This window comes from Prunus avium, chromosome 2 (genome assembly GCF_965620075.1).
Source record: "Prunus avium chromosome 2, drPruAviu1.hap1.1, whole genome shotgun sequence".
NCBI classification, from domain to species: Eukaryota; Viridiplantae; Streptophyta; class Magnoliopsida; order Rosales; family Rosaceae; genus Prunus; species Prunus avium.
In genome coordinates this window covers 1,541,469-1,563,470 of record NC_142285.1, presented here as the reverse complement: position 1 = coordinate 1,563,470, position 22,002 = coordinate 1,541,469, and the positions used below count along the sequence as shown (strand labels likewise).

The following is a 22,002-nucleotide window of genomic DNA, read 5'->3' as shown; positions in this document are numbered from 1 at the left end:
TAAGAGGGATTATGGGCACCCGGTCTGTGCTAAGTGGAAGAAAGCAGGTAACTTCTTTGCTTTTTGGCTCATTTCTTCGACTTTTGTCTCGTTGTAAAATAATCTCTGCGCTTCCACCATTTCCATCATCAGCGGGCATCGACACGGCTCAACCAAATCCTCCAGCTCTGTGCAGCAAACATCAACATTCAAGGCGAAGCATTCTTTTGTTTTACACTGGCGTCCTGCTGGTTGTGCTGCTAGGGCTAGGAGTAGTGTGAAGAAGCTAATTATAATTTTTGAAAACAGATGAGCTGCGATTATGAATTTATGACTCTTATATGTATATTTTGACGTCCATATATAAAGGGTTTGATGCTTAAGCCTTGCGGTGTTCCCTTCAGAGTCCAAAGTTTTTCAACAAAGCTTCGAGACATCAAATGCAAGTGGTATAAAGGTGAGCTATCTATCTTTAAATTTTCCTGTAATTTGTGAAATGATGTCAAGCTCAATAACTATAAATAGTGGAAAGGGCAGTTATGTTACATTTTTGTATATTTGTCTTGGCAGGCTACATATATTTTTATTTCTATGTTTAGGAAAAAAAAAATTACTTCATGTAGTTTGTAATGGTTGCCATTATAGGTTTTGTTTACAATAAGAATAGATTAATCCTATCCTAGGTTGGTTGAACGCACTAGGTACATGGTTGTGAAGGTCTCCCAATGATGAATCAGTTTTGCACTTGCACCTTCGATCACGTTTTTAGCTGCATATCCTATTTCAATCAGAGTTGTGATCAATTTGATATGATGGATAATACTCAATATCACTTTGAGTAGTAAACAATATTGAATAATGTTTTGAAATTTGATATACTGACTTGTGTTTTCCAGATTGTAAATCAGCGTGAAGCTGCAAGTAGCAGCATATTCAGGCATAAAGAATTTAATCTTCAAACTCTTGGAATTGGTGGCTTAGGTGACGAGTTTGCAGACATATTTCGAAGAGCTTTTGCCTCCCGTGTATTCCCTCCACACGTGACAAATAAGTAAGATAACTGATTTTTCTAGCTGTATTGGTATCCTTTTGGTCTATCTGTATACTATACTCCTAATTGGAAAGACTTTGATGTTCCAGATTAGGGATCAAGAATGTAAAGGGTATGCTGCTTTATGGGCCACCTGGTACTAGAAAAAAGGAAAACCTGAAATACAACTTATACAAATCATATGAGTCTCTTACACAAAAACCCTACAAAGAAGATTGTGTAAATTGCAAAGGCAATACCTGTATAGTAGGGGTTTTGCAAGGGAGAATTTAGGGCTCTTCTTTTGCATTTGATGGCTGAATGAGTTTTGTTTCATCAATTAAAGTTTCTTTCTCTCTTTCTCACATCGAGTAGTTGAGCAAATTATGTCAGGGCAAAGTGGGGATCTTCTTTCTCTCTTTCTTTCGCATCGAGTAGTTGAGAAAATAAGGTCAAAGCCAAATGGGGATCGATTTTAAATCTTAGTCGTTGCGTCCACAAAGTGGCACATGCTTCACACGTGTAAGTAATGTACACAAAGGATTCGTGTACTACATAATCATTATCAATGTCATTGAGGGTATTCTGGTCACTGGATTTCCAATCACTAGCAAATTTCAAAATAATATTATATCGCGATAGGCTGATCTTTTCTATTGTTTTTAAATTTCTTATAAATTTGAAAAACAATTAAAAATAGCAAGGCCAACTATCTCCAGTTGCGACAATACTTGAGCGCAACCATCACACCGTTACACATCCCTTATCCCACGTGTTAATATGGATGGGTAACATGATTGATACTTTCACAATCCACTAATGAGCATATCGTATCATGAATGGACTATAACAACACGTGATAATGTAACGATCACACCAAAAAATTACTCAATTAAACATGGTGCCACACACCAATTCCCAAATTTGGGCCTAAAACAACAACCAAATTCTCCGAGCCAAATTTGTACGTAGAGAAACAAAAATGACGATAGAAAGTATGTACATGAGAGACGTGTTTACTAATAATCATTTATAAGTGAGGGTATTCTAGTCAATGGATTACAAATCTCAATCTTTCTTTATTTTCCTTTGTTCATTTTTTGCAAGAAAAATCTCTATTAAATTTCAGACTATATATCCATTCTAATTTCTGTCGGCGTCAGCATGTCTTCACTTATCTTTTTAAATTTGTATTGGAATACTTAGTTGGCATCAATTCCCGCTAATAATGTGACGGAAGGTGGGAATTGAAATTGTACGGGTAATTTGGTCTTTTTTCATTCTGAAAGGGGACTTGGATCATTGAATTGAATATCAAATACAAATAAAAGTTTACTACTCTAGTTCTTGCTATCTACTAGCTGCTGCTGCTTCCTCTGCCACGGATGGATGGGCATGCTGCTATACTGCTGCTGCGCTAGTCTAGGAACTGGCGTCGGCCACCACTATCCACTTGCACTATCCCAGGGCCGTCTTTGGGTGGAAAGATAGGATTGTATTTTTTTAAATTTACATGGAAGGTGAAAAGATAAGGTGGATGAGGAAATAGACACTCTATATGAAATATAAATCCTTATCCTTAATTACACCATTTATGCAAAAATAAGATATATACAATTCCCCTGCTATCGTGGTCGTCATAGTTAGTTATTAACATACTAGTGCCTATATCAAGAGTTTTAATTTGGTGGTTTGCTTGAGAATGAGGCTAGGAAATTACCTAAAAAATCGGGAGACCTTCATTATGTTGTATATCTACGCAACAAAAATACATAATATTTTGGAAAAATAGAATTACAATCTACCTATATATTGATTACTATGAGTATGTTATGTATTTATCTATATATTCATAGCATTGATCATACATTAATATTCTTCTGAGAAATTTTTATCGTATATATCCTTGCTTATATTGTTGTGTCCTTAAAAAAAAAGAAAAAAGAAGAAGATGACAGTGTGGTATTCAAATATATATATTTGTCATGAGTTTGATACTTGGTTGTGACTTGTTCCAATGCGTTACGTAAATATTATTTTTGTTATGAATGCATTGCCCCGTGGTAAAGTATATCTTTAAATATTCTATAATTTGATAAATAAAAAAAATAAAAAAAGAACAAACAAATAGCAAAAGAAGCTACGCTTTTAATTTTAATTTTAATTTTGGAAGGAAAGCTTTGCACGAAAGTTTTCCTCTACTTGGGTTACATACATAGCATCATATATAATTGAAAGTTTTCATAGCTACTGTGTACTAATGTGCTCTCTGTGACTACATATACTCAGGGGCGGAACTAGGTAGAGGGCTACCATGGGCTTTAGCCTAGGTAGCCTTTTTATAAAATTAAAATATATTACATGTATTTTAATGTTATTCATCCCATAAAAACTTAGTAGCCCACTCAAATGTAGCCTTGTAACTCATTGTCCACTCAATTTTGTAGGCCTATAATCATTTTATATTTAATTTGTTTGCTCAATTAGGAAACATAATCTCTTAATAAACACTCATGATTTTAACTCTCAACCTTTTACTATTTTATCCCAATGTATACTTTTATTTCTAGAAAAACTAGAGAAACAGTGAGTACCCAAACAAAACTTGGTCCTTAGATTTTAAGCTAATAACTTTAGCTAGCTCACCCATTGAAAAATTCCTGGTTCCGCCCTTGCATATACTGCTAACTCCAGGCACCTATTATTGCTTATAACACCCAAAGCTTACATGAGAGGGGTCATTGGACGAAGAGGAGCGGAAGCAGGGTGGCCTAAGCAACTCTGCAGGTGCTCATGCATATTTTGAGCAACATCACAAAATGAAGTTGAACCAAACTCCACCATATTGTTCTCACCTGTATTCTTCAAATGTGATTGAGGCACCGAATTATAACCCGATATCACATCCATTGCTTTCTTCTCCACATCCTGGTGAGTCTCATTCACCTTGTTCTGATCACATTCATCTTCGTCATCCTCCTCATCATCTCCATTTTCTTCATCGACGGATTGGAGGTCTTCGTCCATTTCAAGCTCTTCTTCATTTTCTTCATCACAACATGTTAGGGCACTGTCAAAACATGCTAAGGCATTGTCCAGAGGTACAAGGTTCAAAATAAGGCGACCGTCCTCCCGATTGACTTCGAAGTACTCATGGTGCTTCACTCTCTCTCCTTTAAGGACAAGCCTTCCATTAGAGTGATCATAATGCTTGGTCAAAATCCAGGGCATACGACCTCGCAAGTTCCCAGTCTGTGCAAGCAATGGTATTGTTGGTGGATATTCTCTCTTGATCCTTTCACTCCTTTGAGTAGTAGTACTCCGAGTGCTCTTAGCTTCATTCCTACGACTCATGCTAAATTCTACAGTCAAGATAACAAAAGGGGCTAGCTAGTTTAATGGCTAGCTTATGCAGGGTACTTGTGGTTTTGTAGAAATTAACCTACCAACCCTTTGAAAAAAAGAAAAAAAAAAACCTACCAACCTAGTGCAAGGTACTTGTGGTTTTGTAGAAATTAACCTACCAACCCTTTGAAAAAAAAAAAAAAAAAAACTACCAACCCAGTGCAGGGTACTTGTGGTTTTGTAGAAATTAACCTACCAACCCTTTGAAAAAAAAAAAAAAAAAACCTACCAACCTAGTCATTACCATGCAAGTAATTAAAGAAGAAGATATCAGAATAATGTGGCTATAATAACAAATCGGGTATTTTAATTATAAATTTAATTATTATTATGAAGTTTCCAATTTGATAAGAACAAACTCTTTTGGTGGAATCAATTGCTTTTACCTCTTAACTGCATTTTGTCTACTTTCATCAAACGTTCCTCTCTCTATCTGGTTGGATTTTTCTCTTCCTGTTAATGTTAAGAAGGTTAATTAAGAAATATAACTTCAAATATATATAGAAAAAAAAAATCATTTTGAATGCAAGAAGCTGGAGAGTGAAGTTTACTGAGTTCTATTATCTGCGATTCCTCTATATGCCTATGCTGCATCCCCTTCTTTGTCACCACCAAATAATTTTAGTTTATTTATTTATTTTTTTAAACTTCTTGAAGCCTCCCTCCCATGATCCCGAGCCTTTGCATTTACAGTTTACGTATTTACCGGCAGTTCGCAAAATCTTAACCATTCTAATAATATATAACCGTTTAAAGAGATGACATATTAACAACGTAAATATTTAATTTTCCTTTTCATCAGAAATTATTTAAATTTAACAACTCTTTAATTCTTTAAACAAAAAAACATAAATAAATATAAAAAATCCACTCCGCCCTTTCCAGGGAAGGTGAGGGGGAGGGAGGGATATAGGTTTCTTGAAAGGTGAGGGGTAATTAAGGGGGGCCTGCAAGGAATACAGAGAGAGATTATCAAAAAGGGAAGGGGGTTGCGAGCAATACAGAGAGAGAGATGGTGAATGGTAGCGGCTTGGGTGGTGTTTTGTTGGGGTATGTGTGGAGAGAGATGGTGGATGTTATGTTTGTTTGGGTGTGTTGGGGTTGGTAGGGGCGGCGGGGATAGGGGTGGGGAGGGGAGTTGCATATCTGGTTTTTAATTTTTAGGTTATGTGATTTTTTTAATCTTATTTCTTTAGTTTTAAATTAAAATTTTAAATATTTGAAGTTAATAGATTTTTTAAATAAATATTTTTAAGGTTTGATGATGTGTCCTGTTTTAAACGGTTAGATTATTAGGATGGTTAAGATTTTGCGAAATGCAGGTAAATGTGTAAACTCTGAATGTAGAAACTCAGGATCCCCCTCCGAGAATATAGTTTCTCGGTGGCATAGAAATGTTAGCCCATATATAACAACTTTATTGCAGCAACTTGTATTAATGTCTTGAGACATTCAGTCAAAACCAAATGTCTTGAGACATTTCAGACATAGCTAAAACAGAACAATGGAAAATAATAAAGGCAACAGCCTAGTAGCAAATTACACAAAGCTCTAATTGGACTTCATTAACTTCATTAATATGGACAACCCAACCCAATTACTGCAAGCAGCAGATAATTAGCATGAGCTTGAGCAGGGTCAAACTTCATGGTCCAAAGTCCTAACTTCTGACGTTTGAGCTGAACAAGTCCCCTGACTGAGCATTTCTTGGATGCACTTTCTTCTTTAAGTACATCCAGAAGAAACAACTAGTACTCAAGCCAACCGTTTCACCTTTAACTGTGCCCAGCTTGCCTCTTTCTTCTTCTTCCATATTCATTTTCTTCTTGTGGAGGCATCTCAGCACATGTGCTTCAGCAAGACTATAACCAGCAGTGGACATGGCCGCCTTTTTTTTTTGTTTAAAAAAAAATAAGCAAGCGATTTTTTTGGTGTTCAATTTTAAAGAAGAAATGGGGTAATGTAATTGATGGGGCATTGAGAGGGCGATGAGTGGTTTCTTATAACATTTGTGCTGGCTTGGGAAGAAGGCATGCATACTTGCAGCGCACACAAAGATGATGTGGCAATGTTGACAAAAAAGGTTCACTTTTTAGTTGAATGTTGACTGTTAGATTGTGTGCAGGTGGCTGGTGCTTCTGGTTGGAAGGTTTCGTCTATGCGTATGCTTGCTTGGTTACCAAGGAAAAGGGAAACGAAAGTAAGATACTCTTTTCATGTTTGACAATGAAGTCAACTATAGTTACATACACTTTATCAGACTGCATATATATATATATATATATATATTTTGAAGATCATCTCAGTTGAAAAATCAGTATTGTGTTCCAATGCACTGGAAGTTATAGAATTTGTAAGTTTTGTAAATCTAGAGAGAGAGAGAGAGAGAGAGAGCAGGAAACTATAACAAGAAAGAAATTAGATGTTATGAACAACGCAATACAAATAATCAAAAGATAAAAGTTAGTACTTTAATTCTTGCTATCAACTAGCTGCGCTAGTCTAGGAACTGGCGTCGGCCACCATGGGAGCACAACCGTGTAATAGTAACGATGTGTTGCACAGTTTTTAACTATCTTTTACCACTTTCCTGTGCGAATGTTGCACTTGATAATATCTGCATACACACGCAGATACAAAATATCCTCATTGTTTGGGTCAAAAGCATGCAGTACACAACACGATTGACGGTTCCCAAACATTTCAGGGTCCAATGAATAAACCCAGCTTTTACTCAAACACAACTTTTTGCCAGCAGCTGCATCTTGTGATTCTTTCAACTCATACACATACAGACTTCCGGTCGTCATGCACAAGTTGCACATTCGCACGTATCCGCCGCACACACCTAAGTACTGAACACTAAAACCTCTGTCTAGAGGCTCCTCAAATATAGTGAAACCTAGTTTATGGTCACCATTATTGCTGCTGCTGCTGCTACTAGTTCTATCATTGTCGTAGAATGGACCCAATCCAATAACAGTAAGGCCCAAGTCTGTTAGCAGGCCGGCCCGGAGGGGTGGGCGCGAAGGGCGACGGCCATGGGCCTCCGATTTTTGGGGCCTCAAATTTTTATATATTAAGTAGTAATAAAGTAGTAATAAAGTGTTATATTAATTATAAAAAAAAACATAAAGAAAACAAATTGAGCCGTTGAATAAACAATCATCATCACGCATGCCTTCTTTATCTTTTGTTGTGCATTATTTTTATCTTTTGTACATCCTCATCTCATCTGTCTCCCACCCTCATCTGTCTCCCACCCCACGCATGCCTTCTTTTAACTTTTGTTCTTTTTTCTGCCCAGTGCCCAGCAGCTTCTTTTAAAACATCTCAAATAATTCTCTCCCAAACACCTCTCAACTCTCAAATCCGTCAGCCCTGTTCACAGATCCAAAGCATCAACTTCCTAAGCTCAAATCGAAATTCTCCCTCTATCAAACTTGTTCCTCTTCATCTCTACTATAACATGTCTAAAAATTAGCCCAATCAAAGAAATTTAGACACCTGAAATGCAGTTGGGCTATTCTCTGGTGGGAACGTCATTTTGCGAACCTCTAAATCAGAACACCGTTGGATCAAATCTAACGGATGATAAGAAGCAAGTGTAACTGAAAGTGGGTAAAACCATACCACTGGAACGTGGCTTCCTCCCTCCAAAACAAACACATTGTGCTCTTGAAGACCACAATATCTCCCTCCAAAAAAAGTTCTGTTTCTCTGTCTTTATTTGTCTCTCTCTCTCTCTCTCTCTCTCTCTCTCTCTCTCAAAGAACATGGTTTTCTTCTTTTTTCTGATTTGCTATTTTGTTTGAGGAAAGAGAGCTGTTCAGTTTTCTGGTTTGGTGATTCAAATAATACAAAGCAAGGTATTATCCTGATGAGCACATGCAGTGTAATTCATTTTGTGTTTTCATTTTTCTGGTTTGATGATTGTGTTCTGTGCACTTGTGAAGACTTGAGGACCCATCTGGTACCAAAAAAACTGGTGCGCGTAACACCTTGATAGAATCGTTGAGCACAGTCGAAACTAGCATTGACTTGGAGGAAAAAGTGTTGGAGCAAATCGGAAACTAGAGTCGTCGTTTGAAAGTGTTGGAGCAAACTGGAAACTAGCGTTGAGTTCGAATAGTTGAGAAGACGAAGATCAAATTTGTTTGGGGTTGTCGCTTCAAATCGACGACAATATCATATTTGTTGAAATTTAAAAGCTCAAAATCAATTACGAGGTAAGCCTCTATTTATACTTGAGAAAATGTTTTGACCAAATATATGAGCATAATTTACGCTAGTTTGGATGTAGGTTGTTTAAAGTTTCAGTAGAGACTTCAAAAGGCCTCCTGGGTGTAGCATTTATATTCAGTAATAGGTTCATAGATTATTTCGTTTCAGACTCCACGATTTACTAATGTTGCATAGTCTAGTTGATATTTGTGGAAAATTTGAAGATCAAAATCACTTATGAGGTAATTGATATCTTGTATTTGTTAATTTTGGTATCCTGGAGGAAATGTTTTTACCGAATATATTTGCATAATTTACGTTATTTTGGATGTCGGTTGTTTAATATTTCACTAGAGACTCCAAAAGGCTTCGTAGATATAGCACTTGTATTCACTAATAGTTCATAGCTTATTTCGTTTTATACTTCATTATTTACTAATGTTTGATAGTCTATTTGATATTTGGTGAAAATTTGAAGATCAAAATCACTTACGAGGTAACTGATATCCAGTAATTGTTAATTTGAGTATATGGACATAATTTACGCTAGTTTGGATGTAGGTTGTTTAAGGTTTCACTAGTGACTCCAAACAGCTTCGTAGGTGAAGCACGTGCATTCACTAATGGTTCGTAGCTTATTTCGTTTCAGACTCGATTATTTACTAATGTTTGATAGTCTATTTGATATTTGTTGAAATTTTGATATTTCTGTGTTTATAATATTGTGGTTAATATACATTTGAATGCTCTTTAAACGCATGTGGCAATATTATTATGATGATGATATGATTTTCAAGGTTAAATTGCAAGAATTGTGAAATGGAGTCTGAAGCAGAGGTGAAACAGGAAGTTAGTGTGGAGTTCAAACCAAAACTAGGACTTGAATTTGATTCCCTTGAGGATGCGTTGAAGCTGTATGATCTGTATGCACTAAAAGCAGGATAATATTCACTGAGAAACTCTTTTGTATCATGGCATCATTGTGTATCATGCTTGTTGCATATTTCAGGCTGTCTATGAGGATTATGTATCATTATGGTTATCGTTATGCACCCTACAACACATATTCAACATCACTGTATCAAAACATTGTTTAGAAGATTGGATTTTCCGAAGAGCCAAGAAGAAGGCGGAGAAGAGGAGGAGTTGAAGAGATTTGTGTGGGGTTTTAGAGATATATCTGGCACATGCCCCACCCTAAAAATGTCAAAATAGTATCAGGAGAGTATCACAAAGGTATCATAAGGATGGTTTCTGGTTTCGACAGAACAAGTAAGAAATGTCGAGAATGAGAATAGCACAAAGATGTTTTCTGGTTTCCTTTCTTGTTATTACTTTCTATTTCTCATGATACATTTATACAAGTGTTATTAATTACACAACTTCTATCTGGGATTCCTCCATGAAACAAGGTCTCCATTAGACAAGGAGAGAAAGTCTTCCATGAAACAAGTATTCCATGAGACAAGTAGAAAAGGTGTAGGGAAAGTGTCCTCCATGAATTAAGGAGGGAAAGGTTTGGTCAAGTGTAGGGACTTATGTTTGGTCTTGGTGTTTCACATGACGACAACTCACATGATGACAACTCTTAAGTCATAGGATTCTTCATATGCTAACAAAAAAAAGGGGATTATGAATTTTATGAAAACAAATATAATCATAATCATATTACACGTGGCACAACAAGAGATTAAAATCAAATCATATCAGTGTTTGTGACATAATATGTATATTAAAATTCCAAAATATGATAAACTGTTGATAATCTTTTCAGTCATTTATGACACTTTACATTTTTACTAAGGAGAATCTAGGGAGAAAATTAAGTAAAATTACATTTATGACACTCTACACTTTCCAAAACATGATTATCTTCAAATAAATACGCGAAAATATAGGGAGAAAATTTACGGTGTTTTTTTTAATCATTTTTTGTGAATTTTGTCAGTTAAACAAAAAAAAAAAGAACATATGATGACATGTGGTGCTGCAAGAGGAAGAAAATTGAAACTTTGATAAACTATTTGAATTTTTTTATGTGTAAAAATTATATTTTAAAGCTTAAAAGATAAAGAAAATGTCATAATGAGTTTGTGAGAATTTATGGTGATTGTGATTTTTGAAACTTAAACTATGAGGTGTGAAAACAAGATTTTGACTTTGGGAAATTTGAAGTAATAATTAGAGGAAAAGTTGTTGTAAAGTAGTGATCAATACTTTGTAAACCACTTTTTGGACTTGGGATACGAAGTATTGATGTTGAAAAATATGTATGTAATTTTTTGTTGTATTTTTTCCATTTATTTTAATATTTTAAACGATTTTACAACAAAATATGATTAAAATATAACAAACGTAACACATGTCAGCACAAGGAGAGCCTAGCATCCCATCCATTTCCATGTGTCGGCAAGGTAAGCCGCCACCTGGCATCTCATCCAATTAACTATTTCTTTTTACTTCAAAATTGATTTAAAAATCGTTTATAATTCAAAAAATTCCCAAAAAATAATGTCGGGATTGGTATGACATTTTCTTCGAGCACGTACGTCAAATTTCGCCAGTGAATTCAAATTTTGATTCGATCCTTATGTGATCAAACAAACAATAGCTTAGGGTTTACAAAATATAGTTATGTTTTTATTTGCATCATTCACATTTAGGGATGACCCCCAAATTTTAATTTTAAAACAATTGTAAACCACTTTTTGGAATTGGGATACAAGTATTGGTGCTGAGAAATATGTATGTATATTTTTTGTATTTTTTTCATTTATTGTTATATTTTAAACAATTTTACAATAAAATATAACAAATATGACACGTGTCAGCAAAAGGTGAGCCCAACATCCCATCCACTTCCACGTGTCAGCAAGGGACGCAGCCACCTGGCATCTCATGCAATTAACTATTTCTTTTTACTTTAAAATTGATTTAAAATGGTAGAGTTTAGTGGTTAGGGGTTAGGGTTTTGGGTTTAGGGTTTTCATATGACAAACTTTTCATGCTATATATATGTGTGTGTTTTTATGCTATCAAAACATAATAACTTGGGATGGGTATTAAATAATATTCTGAATGTTTGTTGTAATTTTCTAATTTTTAATTTATTTATTGTGAATTTTTGAAGTTAAATCATAAAAAAAGAGTGTATATGATAGAATGTTTTGATTTGTCTGTGAACAAAGTTGAGTTTTTATCATTGAGCTTGTATTTTTATAATTCAGAATTAGAATTTTGGAGCTTTAAGGAGAAGAGAATATATGAATTTTCGGTGTATTTTTATGATTTTTAATTTTTTTATTATGAATTTTAGAGCACCCTGTGAGTATTTCTCATGTGTGGCCTTATAAGATGATAACACGTGTCATGTTTTTGTAATTTATTGTGTTTTATCTTAAACAATTCTTAAAAAATTATATAAAAATCAGAAAAATATACTACAAATTGCTACAAATTTCTTATGACACAACATTCGATTATGGAGATCTAAAATTATGATTTCATATATTTAAATTAATGAGAATCATTTGATAAAAGAAACAAGAGTGTATGTGAAAGAATGTTTTGATTCATATCTATGAACAAAGTTGAGTTGTTATTATTGATTTGCATTTTTATAATTTAGAATTAGCATTTTGGAGCTTTAAGGAGAAGAGAATATCACAAGATGTTCATAGGAATTTTCTATGTTTTTTTTAAAAATTTATTTATTATGAATTTTAGAAATTAAATTATAGAGAAATAATATGAAATGTAATAGATTGACACGTGGCAGAGTCTGGACATTGATTTCTCCTTCCTTTTTTTTCGCTGCCGCTCTTTTTTTTGGGCGAAATTCTATTTTCGCGCTACCCATCTTGTTCCCCTCATCCTAAAAAAATTGACGCTTCTTTTCTCTTTTCAGCCCCAAATTGAAACCACTTCCCTCCTCCTCTCTCCTTATATCTTTTCCAGACCCACTATATGCTCTCCCTCTCCCTCTCCTCATCTCTCTCTCTCTCTCTCTCTCTGTGGCTACATGCTCCAAGAAGAAGTATGATTGCTTTGTAAGTATCCATTTCAAGAATTCAATCTCTTATTTCGTATTTGGGTTTCAAGTTTTATTTTTATTTTTGCAGAATCTAGGTTGGTTTGTCTACTTTCTCCCTCTTCGTTCCAGTAACCCTCTCACTCATGGTTTGTATCAATTCCTAAATGCCAATTTGTTTTTTCTTTACATGTTTCTTGATTAATTTTTCTGTATTTGTTCTGAAAAAATGGGTATATTGTTGTTGGTTCATTGTATCTAGTTCACGATTTTGATAAATTTTCAACTATCTTAAGTAAGGTAATTGTACAGATTGATGGTAGAAAAAGTAGCAGATCTTGATAGTCCTTGAAAGTTTGTGAATCTCCTTTGTTTGATTGTGTTGTGAATTTTTTTTTTCCGGATAAGATGTGCTATGATTCTTTAGTGGCAGTATTATATGAGGAGAGGGTCTTGCAAATTTGGCACTTCTTGTAAGTTTCACCATCCTAAGCAGGGAGGAAGCTCTGGTTGCCTGCAAATTTGGTAACTATTATGTTGGTAAAAAAAACCATAAAAGAAAGGCTGATTTTCAACTCCCAAAAAACAGGCCACGTGCATGCTAAAGAAACCATAATGATGTTGCCCATCATTACACCTTGTCTCCCACCAAAGACATCATTAATACAAAAAATATTCCTCCACTAAAGAGGAAACCCAAGGCGCCGAAATTAATGACCATGCATGCATATTCCATACATTCATCCATGTGCTTTGCAAAGGGAAAAATACCAGCCGCATATCTTGACTTCACACTAAAGAGGGATTTCCAACAGATGTTGGGACATCGGAGGTTAACAACCACTTTCATACATTAAAATCATTTTCTTGTTCAATTTTATTCGAACTCATCGTTTCATTTACTTGTGTTATGTTGCTGGCTCATCTGCTTTGTTTTTTAAATTTTTGTTAAAATTTGCTAAACAGAATATCAGAAGAAAGGTTTTTGGTTTCAATTATATGTCCTTTGTATTACTTACAACATAATGGTTGTTGCATCCAAGTTTTTCCATGCATGAATGCAAGATAAGGGTTTTGTAGTATGAAAACAACTTGTGAGAGCACATTGTTTAATATGGAGCACAGAACTATTGCTTTAGGTGTGAATTCCCAACTTAGCACGTAATGAATGTCTCCATCCGCTTTGGGTGTCTCCATTTTTTGGGCATCGTATTACACTATTAGAAATGCATTTTCATTTTTTTCTACAAGCTTAAAAATGGAGGCAAATCCTCCACCACATGCACATCAACTTTTAGATCCAAATTTTCATAACCAAGATTGGAGCTTAATGGAGCATAATGGAACAACTGACTGACACAGCAGAATGCCGGTTGATACTCTATTGACTGCGTTCGACTTCAAAAAATGGTTTCAGCTTCTCAGATTACTTTGGAGCATGTTTGAGTGTGTTTATCTGTTTCCCAATGGATTCACTATGGCTTCAACACAAGTACAGGCTAGTTTATGTCAATTTTAGATTAACCTTCAGTATCAGATATGAACATACATAAGTCTCACAAACGATTCAGACCAAAAAAAAAAGTCTCACAAACGATTGATTAAAATTCAACAATCATGTGAAAATGTAACGATAACTACTCAAATGCAGGGTCCGTGCATTAAATCAAAGTCTTGCAAAAAATGCCTTTGTCGTATTAGGCTGCACAATACGTTCACTATTCTGCGTCTTCTAGGTAGGGTGCATATTCTCAGTAACTGAAGCAGCCACATCTGTTTCAAAAGATGATGAGCTACAACAACAACAAAATATCGTTAAAATCCTATGAATTCCTTGTGGCATTTTGTTATCTTTTAAGTTGAAAATATAATTTTTAAATATAAAAAATTCAAATAATTTCTGAAAGTTCTATACTAACAATAATACCATGTTGAACATTATTACTCTCCCTTACAACAACTCTTTCTCCAATTATTACTTCAAATTTCCCAACTTCAAAATTTTATTTTCACACATCATAGTCGAAGATAATGTGCCATGGTGATGGCTCCCCTTACTAGTAAAGGAACTGGAAGGGAGGTGCTATCAGTACTGCTCTCGTTATCATTGGCAGATATCAATAAGTTTCTATAAATTTTTGGTGCATTTTTCTGATTTTTCATCATTTTTGTGTGTGAATTTTTTAAGTTTAAGATACAAAAATGAACCTGTGATGACACGTATTGCTACATGATACTGACACATGTCAAAAACTCTGATGATGCACCAATCTAACACTGCTATGTGTCATTCTCTTTAATTTATTAGTATTTTCCAATGCTTTAACTTCCAAAAATCATAATAAATTTATACAAAATTAGACACATTCACCAAAAAATCCTACAAACTTCTAATCACATTTCCTTCATCTTTTAAGCCTTAAAATATAATTTTGACATATACAAATTTCAAATAATTTCTCAAAGTCAAGTTTATTTCTATACTACCAATACTACTATGTTGACCACCATTACTCTCCCTTACACCATTACTCTCCCTTACAACAACTCTTCCTCCAATTATTACTTCAAATTTCCCAAAGTTAAAATTTTAGTTTCACAAATCATAGTTGAAGCTACCTTTTAGGATACTTATGAATGCCAAGAAGCCATCAATAATTTGTCAACAACAGGTGAATAGATTATCACTCTAGTCTATTTTATCAGTAATAACACGTGCATAATTTGTCAATATTGTATCAATAACCCATCAATAGTGTATCAGAAACCATTAGATTTATTAATCCAACTCCAACTGTACTAAAGGCTATAATGGAGCACGCTAACCATTTTGAGCTCAAAGTGAAGGACCAAAAGAAGGAGAGTTTGCAGTAGGAAGGCCTTGACCTCTGTGACAATACAAATAAAAGAAACGTAGGATCAACTGTTAACCTTATATCCAAAATCACCAGTATCCACAAACATACATGTACCCAAAAAAATTAGCATAAAATTTATGAAAAAACAATCAATAAGGAGAGGGACATACATTGCAGTGCAGCAAAGGAATCAGCCGATTTGAGAAAAGATGTGCCAAAGTCTCTGTTCTATTTTTTTAAGAAAACAGAAAACCTGTACACATCACAGTTTTAGATTGAGGCTTAAACTAGAAATACTCAAACACTACCCAAACATGAACAATATATCAAAATTACATAACAAACTAAATTAACAATTAGAAAACTAAAGGGATATGGTGGTGGTGGAGACAGCTTAGGTGGTCAAACCTGTTAAAACTTAAAACTGAATACAGATACAAAGTCATCAAATTGATGGAGAAACAAAACGTAAAAATGGCATAATTCACATTTTGCCAATACTTTTGTGCTAAGTTAGAGATAGTGTTTTCTCACCTTACAGCCATGTTTCTTAAGCTTTGAATTATCAGCAAAATATTGCATATTTATCTCATAATACTGCCCCATATCAACAAAATGCCCTTATTCATCTCATCTGTTGCCCAAGTCACATCGATAGTGAATAATTAAATGCATTTCCTGGCAGATACAAAGGAAACGGAGAAAAAGCAAAAAAGAAATATTGGTTCAGAAACTTACACAGAGCATTCTCTTTGTTGCCAAGTTTCAATCAAATGGGTTTCTGTAATTTCCATTAACATAAGACAGTTGGTAGGAAGTTGGAAGGTAAAGTCATCACAAACACCAAGAGATCTGATTCTCATCTCTTGTTACAACAACAAATCACAAACAACAGGACATCTGATTTAGAATCTCATAAACAATTGAGGAACAAACGCATATCCACATATAATCACTAATATTTCTATGTAAATCGAAAATATATAGAAAAAGATAATGATTTCGCATATAATTTACAATTAAATACACAAATATTTTAACCCTAAATCAAATTAGGGATATATAAATTGATTTTTCAAAAATTATAGAAAATAATTCTAGGAGGACGAAGGACATTTGTTACCTATGGAATAGAGGAAGGTTTGACGGCGAGAGAGACCAGTCGAAAGACAGAGCCGGCGAGAGAGAGATGGAGAGACAGTCAGGGTTTCCTAAATGTGAATGATGAAATTGCACGGGCAAAACTCAGTGTAGGTTCGCATTAAAAAACCAACAACTGAACTGAAAAGTGCCTAATTTGATCAAAAAATGGAACTTCAAGGGAATTTGACAGTCATAATTTACAGATAATTATACAATTAAATACCGAAAATATATACAAAAAAATAATGTTTTTCACAGATAATTTACAATTAAATACCCAAACATTTTAACCCTAAATCAAATTAGGGACATAGAAATTGAATTTTCAAAAAACATAGAAAATAATAATAAGTGAAGGAAGGACAGTTGTTACCTATGGATCCATGGAGGAAGGGAGGCTCCCATGGAGAGAGAGCGCGAGACCGAGCGAACCAGAGAGAGAGAGAGAGACATCAAGAAAGAGAGCGCCGGCGAGAAAGAGAGCCGTCGAGGCCAAAACTAGTCTACGGAAAAACATATTACGATCCCAAACAACAACAAAAGCTCACTGAAACAGCAAAATACAGTAACAGATCCAAGTAACAGGGAAACAGGCCCAAGACAGAGCCAAGGCCCCTCACTTTACCTCCTACACTGGCGGGCAAGGAAGGCAGTCGTGAGAGAGAAAGAACACAAAAAATTAAAATTAGGATTTTATGAAATATATTTGAAGGTTAGAATTCTAAAAACTTAAAGATTTTCTTGGGATTCATAGATGTCTGAGGAGGCGATGTCGGTGTATGGGTACTATGTGCGTGGAGGAGGTGAAGGAGATGGGAAAAACGTGAACAGTAACTGTTATCAACCCTAACCTAATCGCCACTCACAGAGAGAATAAACAGGTGAGGTGAGAGAGAGGAGAATTTGTCTGAGAGGAAAAAGAGGGAGTCCGAAAAAAATAGGCGCGATTGGATGGAAAAAGGCGGGATTAGAAAAGGCGTGCCAGGATACGTGCCTTAAGGGGAAGTGCAGCGTACCCATTTCTATTGTAAGCTCTCTTTTTCTTTCCAGCCGTTGAGATTACTTTGATGGCTGAGATGAAGCAGCAAATAGGGGTTCGCAAAAAGGAGTTCCCACCTGAGCCGCGGCGAATGCAGTTTTAGTGTAAGTATGTCGTTTGATTTTTTATTTATACATATTTGAATTCTTTATACATATTTTTTATATTATTGCAGATGTGAAATATAGATCAATTGAAGTGAAAGCTCTGCAAGATTGAAGCGGTTTAATACAACTTAAGCATAAATCAGGTTGTATTGGTTTTTTTTATTGCTTAAATTTAGTTTTTTTCCTTTGGTGGTTGCTTCCTGGTTGTGTTTGGTGTGGTGTGTTTATTTTGTTCATTTGTTGTCTGTCACTTTTTAGATTTAAGAGTTGCAGTAACAAAAATGATTAGGAAACATGAATCTGGAAGTCAAAAAAGAAATAAAATGAGAAAAATAGAAAAAATGATTCAAACTCAAAAAGGAGCTCTTGATAAGTTTTTTAAAACTAGTTCTTCAATTGAAGATCCATCTGATGAATTAGTTAATGAATCACAACAACCAATTAGTCAGGAGGAAGAAATGAGAGAGAATGATACCAATGAAATGAATGTGGTTGGTGATCAATTTGAGAATGAAAATGAAACAAAACAAATAATTCATGCTTTGAATATCTATGATCCAAGAATGTGGGATAACATTGATAACAAAATAAAGGATATTTTAATAGAAAATGGTCCTGTAAGAGAAAGTAATCTCCAGTTTCCTGTTGATGGCCTCTCTAGGCATTTTTCATATTCTTATTATACAAGAAAGTTATCAAATGGGGAGGGTCAAGATAGAAAATGGCTAGTGTACTCAAAAGATGTGGACAAAGTATATTGTTTTTGTTGTAAGTTATTTAAATTTGTGAAAGTTAGAAGCTTGTTGGCAAATGAAGGGCTTAATGACTGGAAACGTTTAAGTGAGAGGCTTAAACAACATGAAACTAGTACTGAGCATATCAATAACATGAGAACTTGGATTGACATGCAAATTAGATTGAAAAAGAATGAAACAATTGATAAAGAGCTACAAGTGCAAATTAAAAAAGAGAAGGAACATTGGAAATTGGTTTTAGCAAGAATAATTTCTGTTGTGAGATGTCTTGCTAAAAGAAATTTAGTTTTTCGTGGAGAGAATGAGAAAATTTACCAAGATAACAATGGTAACTTTTTGGGGCTGCTTGAATTAATTGCAGAATTTGACGTTTCATGTTGGCATTTTAGACGTATTCAAAATAATGAGATTCATTATCACTATCTTAGTCATAAAATTCAAAATGAGTTTATTGGTATGTTAGGCTCCAAGGTTAGAAGTGCTATCATTGAAAAAATCAAAGAGGCAAAATATTTTTCTGTAATACTTGATTGTACTCCAGATGTAAGTAACCATGAGCAAATGACTTTAATAATTTGATGTGTAGATGTGTCAAATGCTCCCATAAAGGTAGAAGAGTAGAATTCTTGAAAGTGGATGATACATTTGGATGTGGGCTTTTTAATGAGTTACAAGCTGTATTAAAGTGTCTTAAACTTGATATTAATAATGTAAGGGGCCAAGGTTATGATAATGGAGCTAACATGAAGGGGAAAAATAATGGTGTGCAAACAAGGTTTCTAAAAATAAATCCTAGGGCATTTTATATGCCATGTGCTTGTCATTCTCTTAATTTAACAGTTTGTGATATGGCAAACTCTTGTGTTAAAGCTGTGTCATTTTTTGGTGTTGTGCAACGTTTGTATACTCTATTTGCTAGTTCTACAAAGAGGTGGAAAATTTTTCAAGATCATGTCCATGGATTAAATCTTAAACCAAAAATGTTTGATTTTGAAAAATTTTGAAAAATTTTGATGGATTAAATCTTAAACTAATGGACATGATCTTGAAAATTTTTCCACCTCTTTGTAGAACTAGCAAATAGAGTATACAAACGTTGCACAACACCAAAAAATGACACAGCTTTAACACAAGAGTTTGCCATATCACAAACTGTTAAATTAAGAGAATGACAAGCACATGGCATATAAAATGCCCTAGGATTTATTTTTAGAAACCTTGTTTGCACACCATTATTTTTCCCCTTCATGTTAGCTCCATTATCATAACCTTGGCCCCTTACATTATTAATATCAAGTTTAAGACACTTTAATACAGCTTGTAACTCATTAAAAAGCCCACATCCAGATGTATCATCCACTTTCAAGAATTCTAAAAAATACTCTTCTACCTTTATGGGAGCATTTGACACATCTACACATCAAATTATTAAAGTCATTTGCTCATGGTTACTTACATCTGGAGTACAATCAAGTATTACAGAAAAATATTTTGCCTCTTTGATTTTTTCAATGATAGCACTTCTAACCTTGGAGCCTAACATACCAATAAACTCATTTTGAATTTTATGACTAAGATAGTGATAATGAATCTCATTATTTTGAATACGTCTAAAATGCTCTTGCAATACCAAATCAAATTCTGCAATTAATTCAAGCAGCCCCAAAAAGTTACCATTGTTATCTTGGTAAATTTTCTCATTCTCTCCACGAAAAGCTAAATTTCTTTTAGCAAGACATCTCACAACAGAAATTATTCTTGCTAAAACCAATTTCCAATGTTCCTTCTCTTTTTTAATTTGCACTTGTAGCTCTTTATCAATTGTTTCATTCTTTTTCAATCTAATTTGCATGTCAATCCAAGTTCTCATGTTATTGATATGCTCAGTACTAGTTTCATGTTGTTTAAGCCTCTCACTTAAACGTTTCCAGTCATTAAGCCCTTCATTTGCCAACAAACTTCTAACTTTCACAGATTTAAATAACTTACAACAAAAACAATATACTTTGTCCACATCTTTTGAGTACACTAGCCATTTTCTATCTTGACCCTCCCCATTTGATAACTTTCTTGTATAATAAGAATATGAAAAATGCCTAGAGAGGCCATCAACAGGAAACTGGAGATTACTTTCTCTTACAGGACCCTTTTCTATTAAAATATCCTTTATTTTGTTATCAATGTTATCCCACATTCTTGGATCATAGATATTCAAAGCATGAATTATTTGTTTTGTTTCATTTTCATTCTCAAATTGATCACCAACCACATTCATTTCATTGGTATCATTCTCTCTCATTTCTTCTTCCTGACTAATTGGTTGTTGTGATTCATTAACTAATTCATCAGATGGATCTTCAATTGAAGAACTAGTTTTAAAAAACTTATCAAGAGCTCCTTTTTGAGTTTGAATCATTTTTTCTATTTTTCTCATTTTATTTCTTTTTTGACTTCCAGATTCATGTTTTCTAACCATTTTTGTTACTGCAACTCTTAAATCTAAAAAGTGACAGACAACAAATGAACAAAATAAACACACCACACCAAACACAACCAGGAAGCAACCAAACACAACCACCAAAGGAAAAAAACTAAATTTAAGCAATAAAAAAAACCAATACAACCTGATTTATGCTTAAGTTGTATTAAACCGCTTCAATCTTGCAGAGCTTTCACTTCAATTGATCTATATTTCACATCTGCAATAATATAAAAAATATGTATAAAGAATTCAAATATGTATATAAAAAAAATCAAACGACATACTTACACTAAAACTGCATTTCAGGTGTCTAAATTTCTTTGATTGGGCTAATTTTTAGACATGTTATAGTAGAGATGAAGAGGAACAAGTTTGATAGAGGGAGAATTTCGATTTGAGCTTAGGAAGTTGATGCTTTGGATCTGTGAACAGGGCTGACGGATTTGAGAGTTGAGAGGTGTTTGGGAGAGAATTATTTGAGATGTTTTAAAAGAAGCTGCTGGGCACTGGGCAGAAAAAAGAACAAAAGTTAAAAGAAGGCATGCGTGGGGTGGGAGACAGATGAGGGTGGGAGACAGATGAGATGAGGATGTACAAAAGATAAAAATAATGCACAACAAAAGATAAAGAAGGCATGCGTGATGATGATTGTTTATTCAACGGCTCAATTTGTTTTCTTTATGTTTTTTTTAAATTAATATAACACTTTATTACTACTTAATATATAAAAATTTGAGGCCCCAAAAATCGGAGGCCCATGGCCGTCGCCCTTCGCGCCCACCCCTCCGGGCCGGCCCTGAGAGGGATTATGGGCACCCGGTCTGTGCTAAGTGGAAGAAAGCAGGTAACTTCTTTGCTTTTTGGCTCATTTCTTCGACTTTTGTCTCGTTATAAAATAATCTCTGCGCTTCCACCATTTCCATCATCAGCGGGCATCGACACGGCTCAAC

The 22,002-nt window shown here is 34.4% G+C and overlaps 2 protein-coding genes and 2 long non-coding RNA genes across 13 annotated transcripts; 1 reads left to right on the top strand and 3 right to left on the bottom strand.

Annotated features, from left to right (window-relative positions):
• Nucleotides 1-3,733: 3,733 nt before the first annotated feature.
• Nucleotides 3,734-6,296, bottom strand: LOC148296226 (uncharacterized). Its single transcript, XM_088248061.1, has 3 exons — nt 6,080-6,296; nt 4,801-4,867; nt 3,734-4,352 (listed from the first exon to the last, which is right to left on the bottom strand). Exons 1-3 carry the CDS (start codon nt 6,294-6,296, stop codon nt 3,734-3,736), a joined length of 903 nt encoding a protein of 300 aa, XP_088104187.1.
• A 1,288-nt stretch (nt 6,297-7,584) lies between these two features.
• Nucleotides 7,585-9,711, top strand: LOC148296225 (uncharacterized). 4 transcript variants are annotated; one of them, XR_015833554.1, is made up of 3 exons: nt 7,628-8,283; nt 8,371-9,264; nt 9,436-9,711. It is a non-coding gene; the product is annotated as an uncharacterized LOC148296225 (long non-coding RNA). The 4 variants fall into 4 exon arrangements; XR_015833555.1 differs by having other exon boundaries at nt 7,634-8,283; nt 8,371-8,643; nt 9,200-9,711; XR_015833553.1 differs by having other exon boundaries at nt 7,635-8,283; nt 8,371-8,643.
• A 4,375-nt stretch (nt 9,712-14,086) lies between these two features.
• LOC110766935 (uncharacterized) lies at nt 14,087-17,644 on the bottom strand. Of its 7 annotated transcripts, none has more exons than XR_015834009.1 (7): nt 17,295-17,641; nt 17,043-17,172; nt 16,650-16,737; nt 16,061-16,391; nt 15,697-15,779; nt 15,495-15,556; nt 14,087-14,461 (listed from the first exon to the last, which is right to left on the bottom strand). It is a non-coding gene; the product is annotated as an uncharacterized LOC110766935 (long non-coding RNA). The 7 variants fall into 7 exon arrangements; XR_015834007.1 differs by having other exon boundaries at nt 16,061-16,160; nt 16,265-16,391; nt 17,043-17,639; XR_015834011.1 differs by having other exon boundaries at nt 16,650-16,818; nt 17,043-17,644.
• Nucleotides 17,645-19,818: 2,174 nt separating this feature from the next.
• LOC148296224 (uncharacterized) lies at nt 19,819-21,482 on the bottom strand. The gene is made up of 2 exons (XM_088248060.1): nt 21,341-21,482; nt 19,819-21,269 (listed from the first exon to the last, which is right to left on the bottom strand). Exon 2 carries the CDS (start codon nt 21,044-21,046, stop codon nt 19,991-19,993), a length of 1,056 nt encoding a protein of 351 aa, XP_088104186.1. The 5' UTR covers nt 21,047-21,269; nt 21,341-21,482; the 3' UTR covers nt 19,819-19,990.
• Between the last annotated feature and the right edge of the window lie 520 nt (nt 21,483-22,002).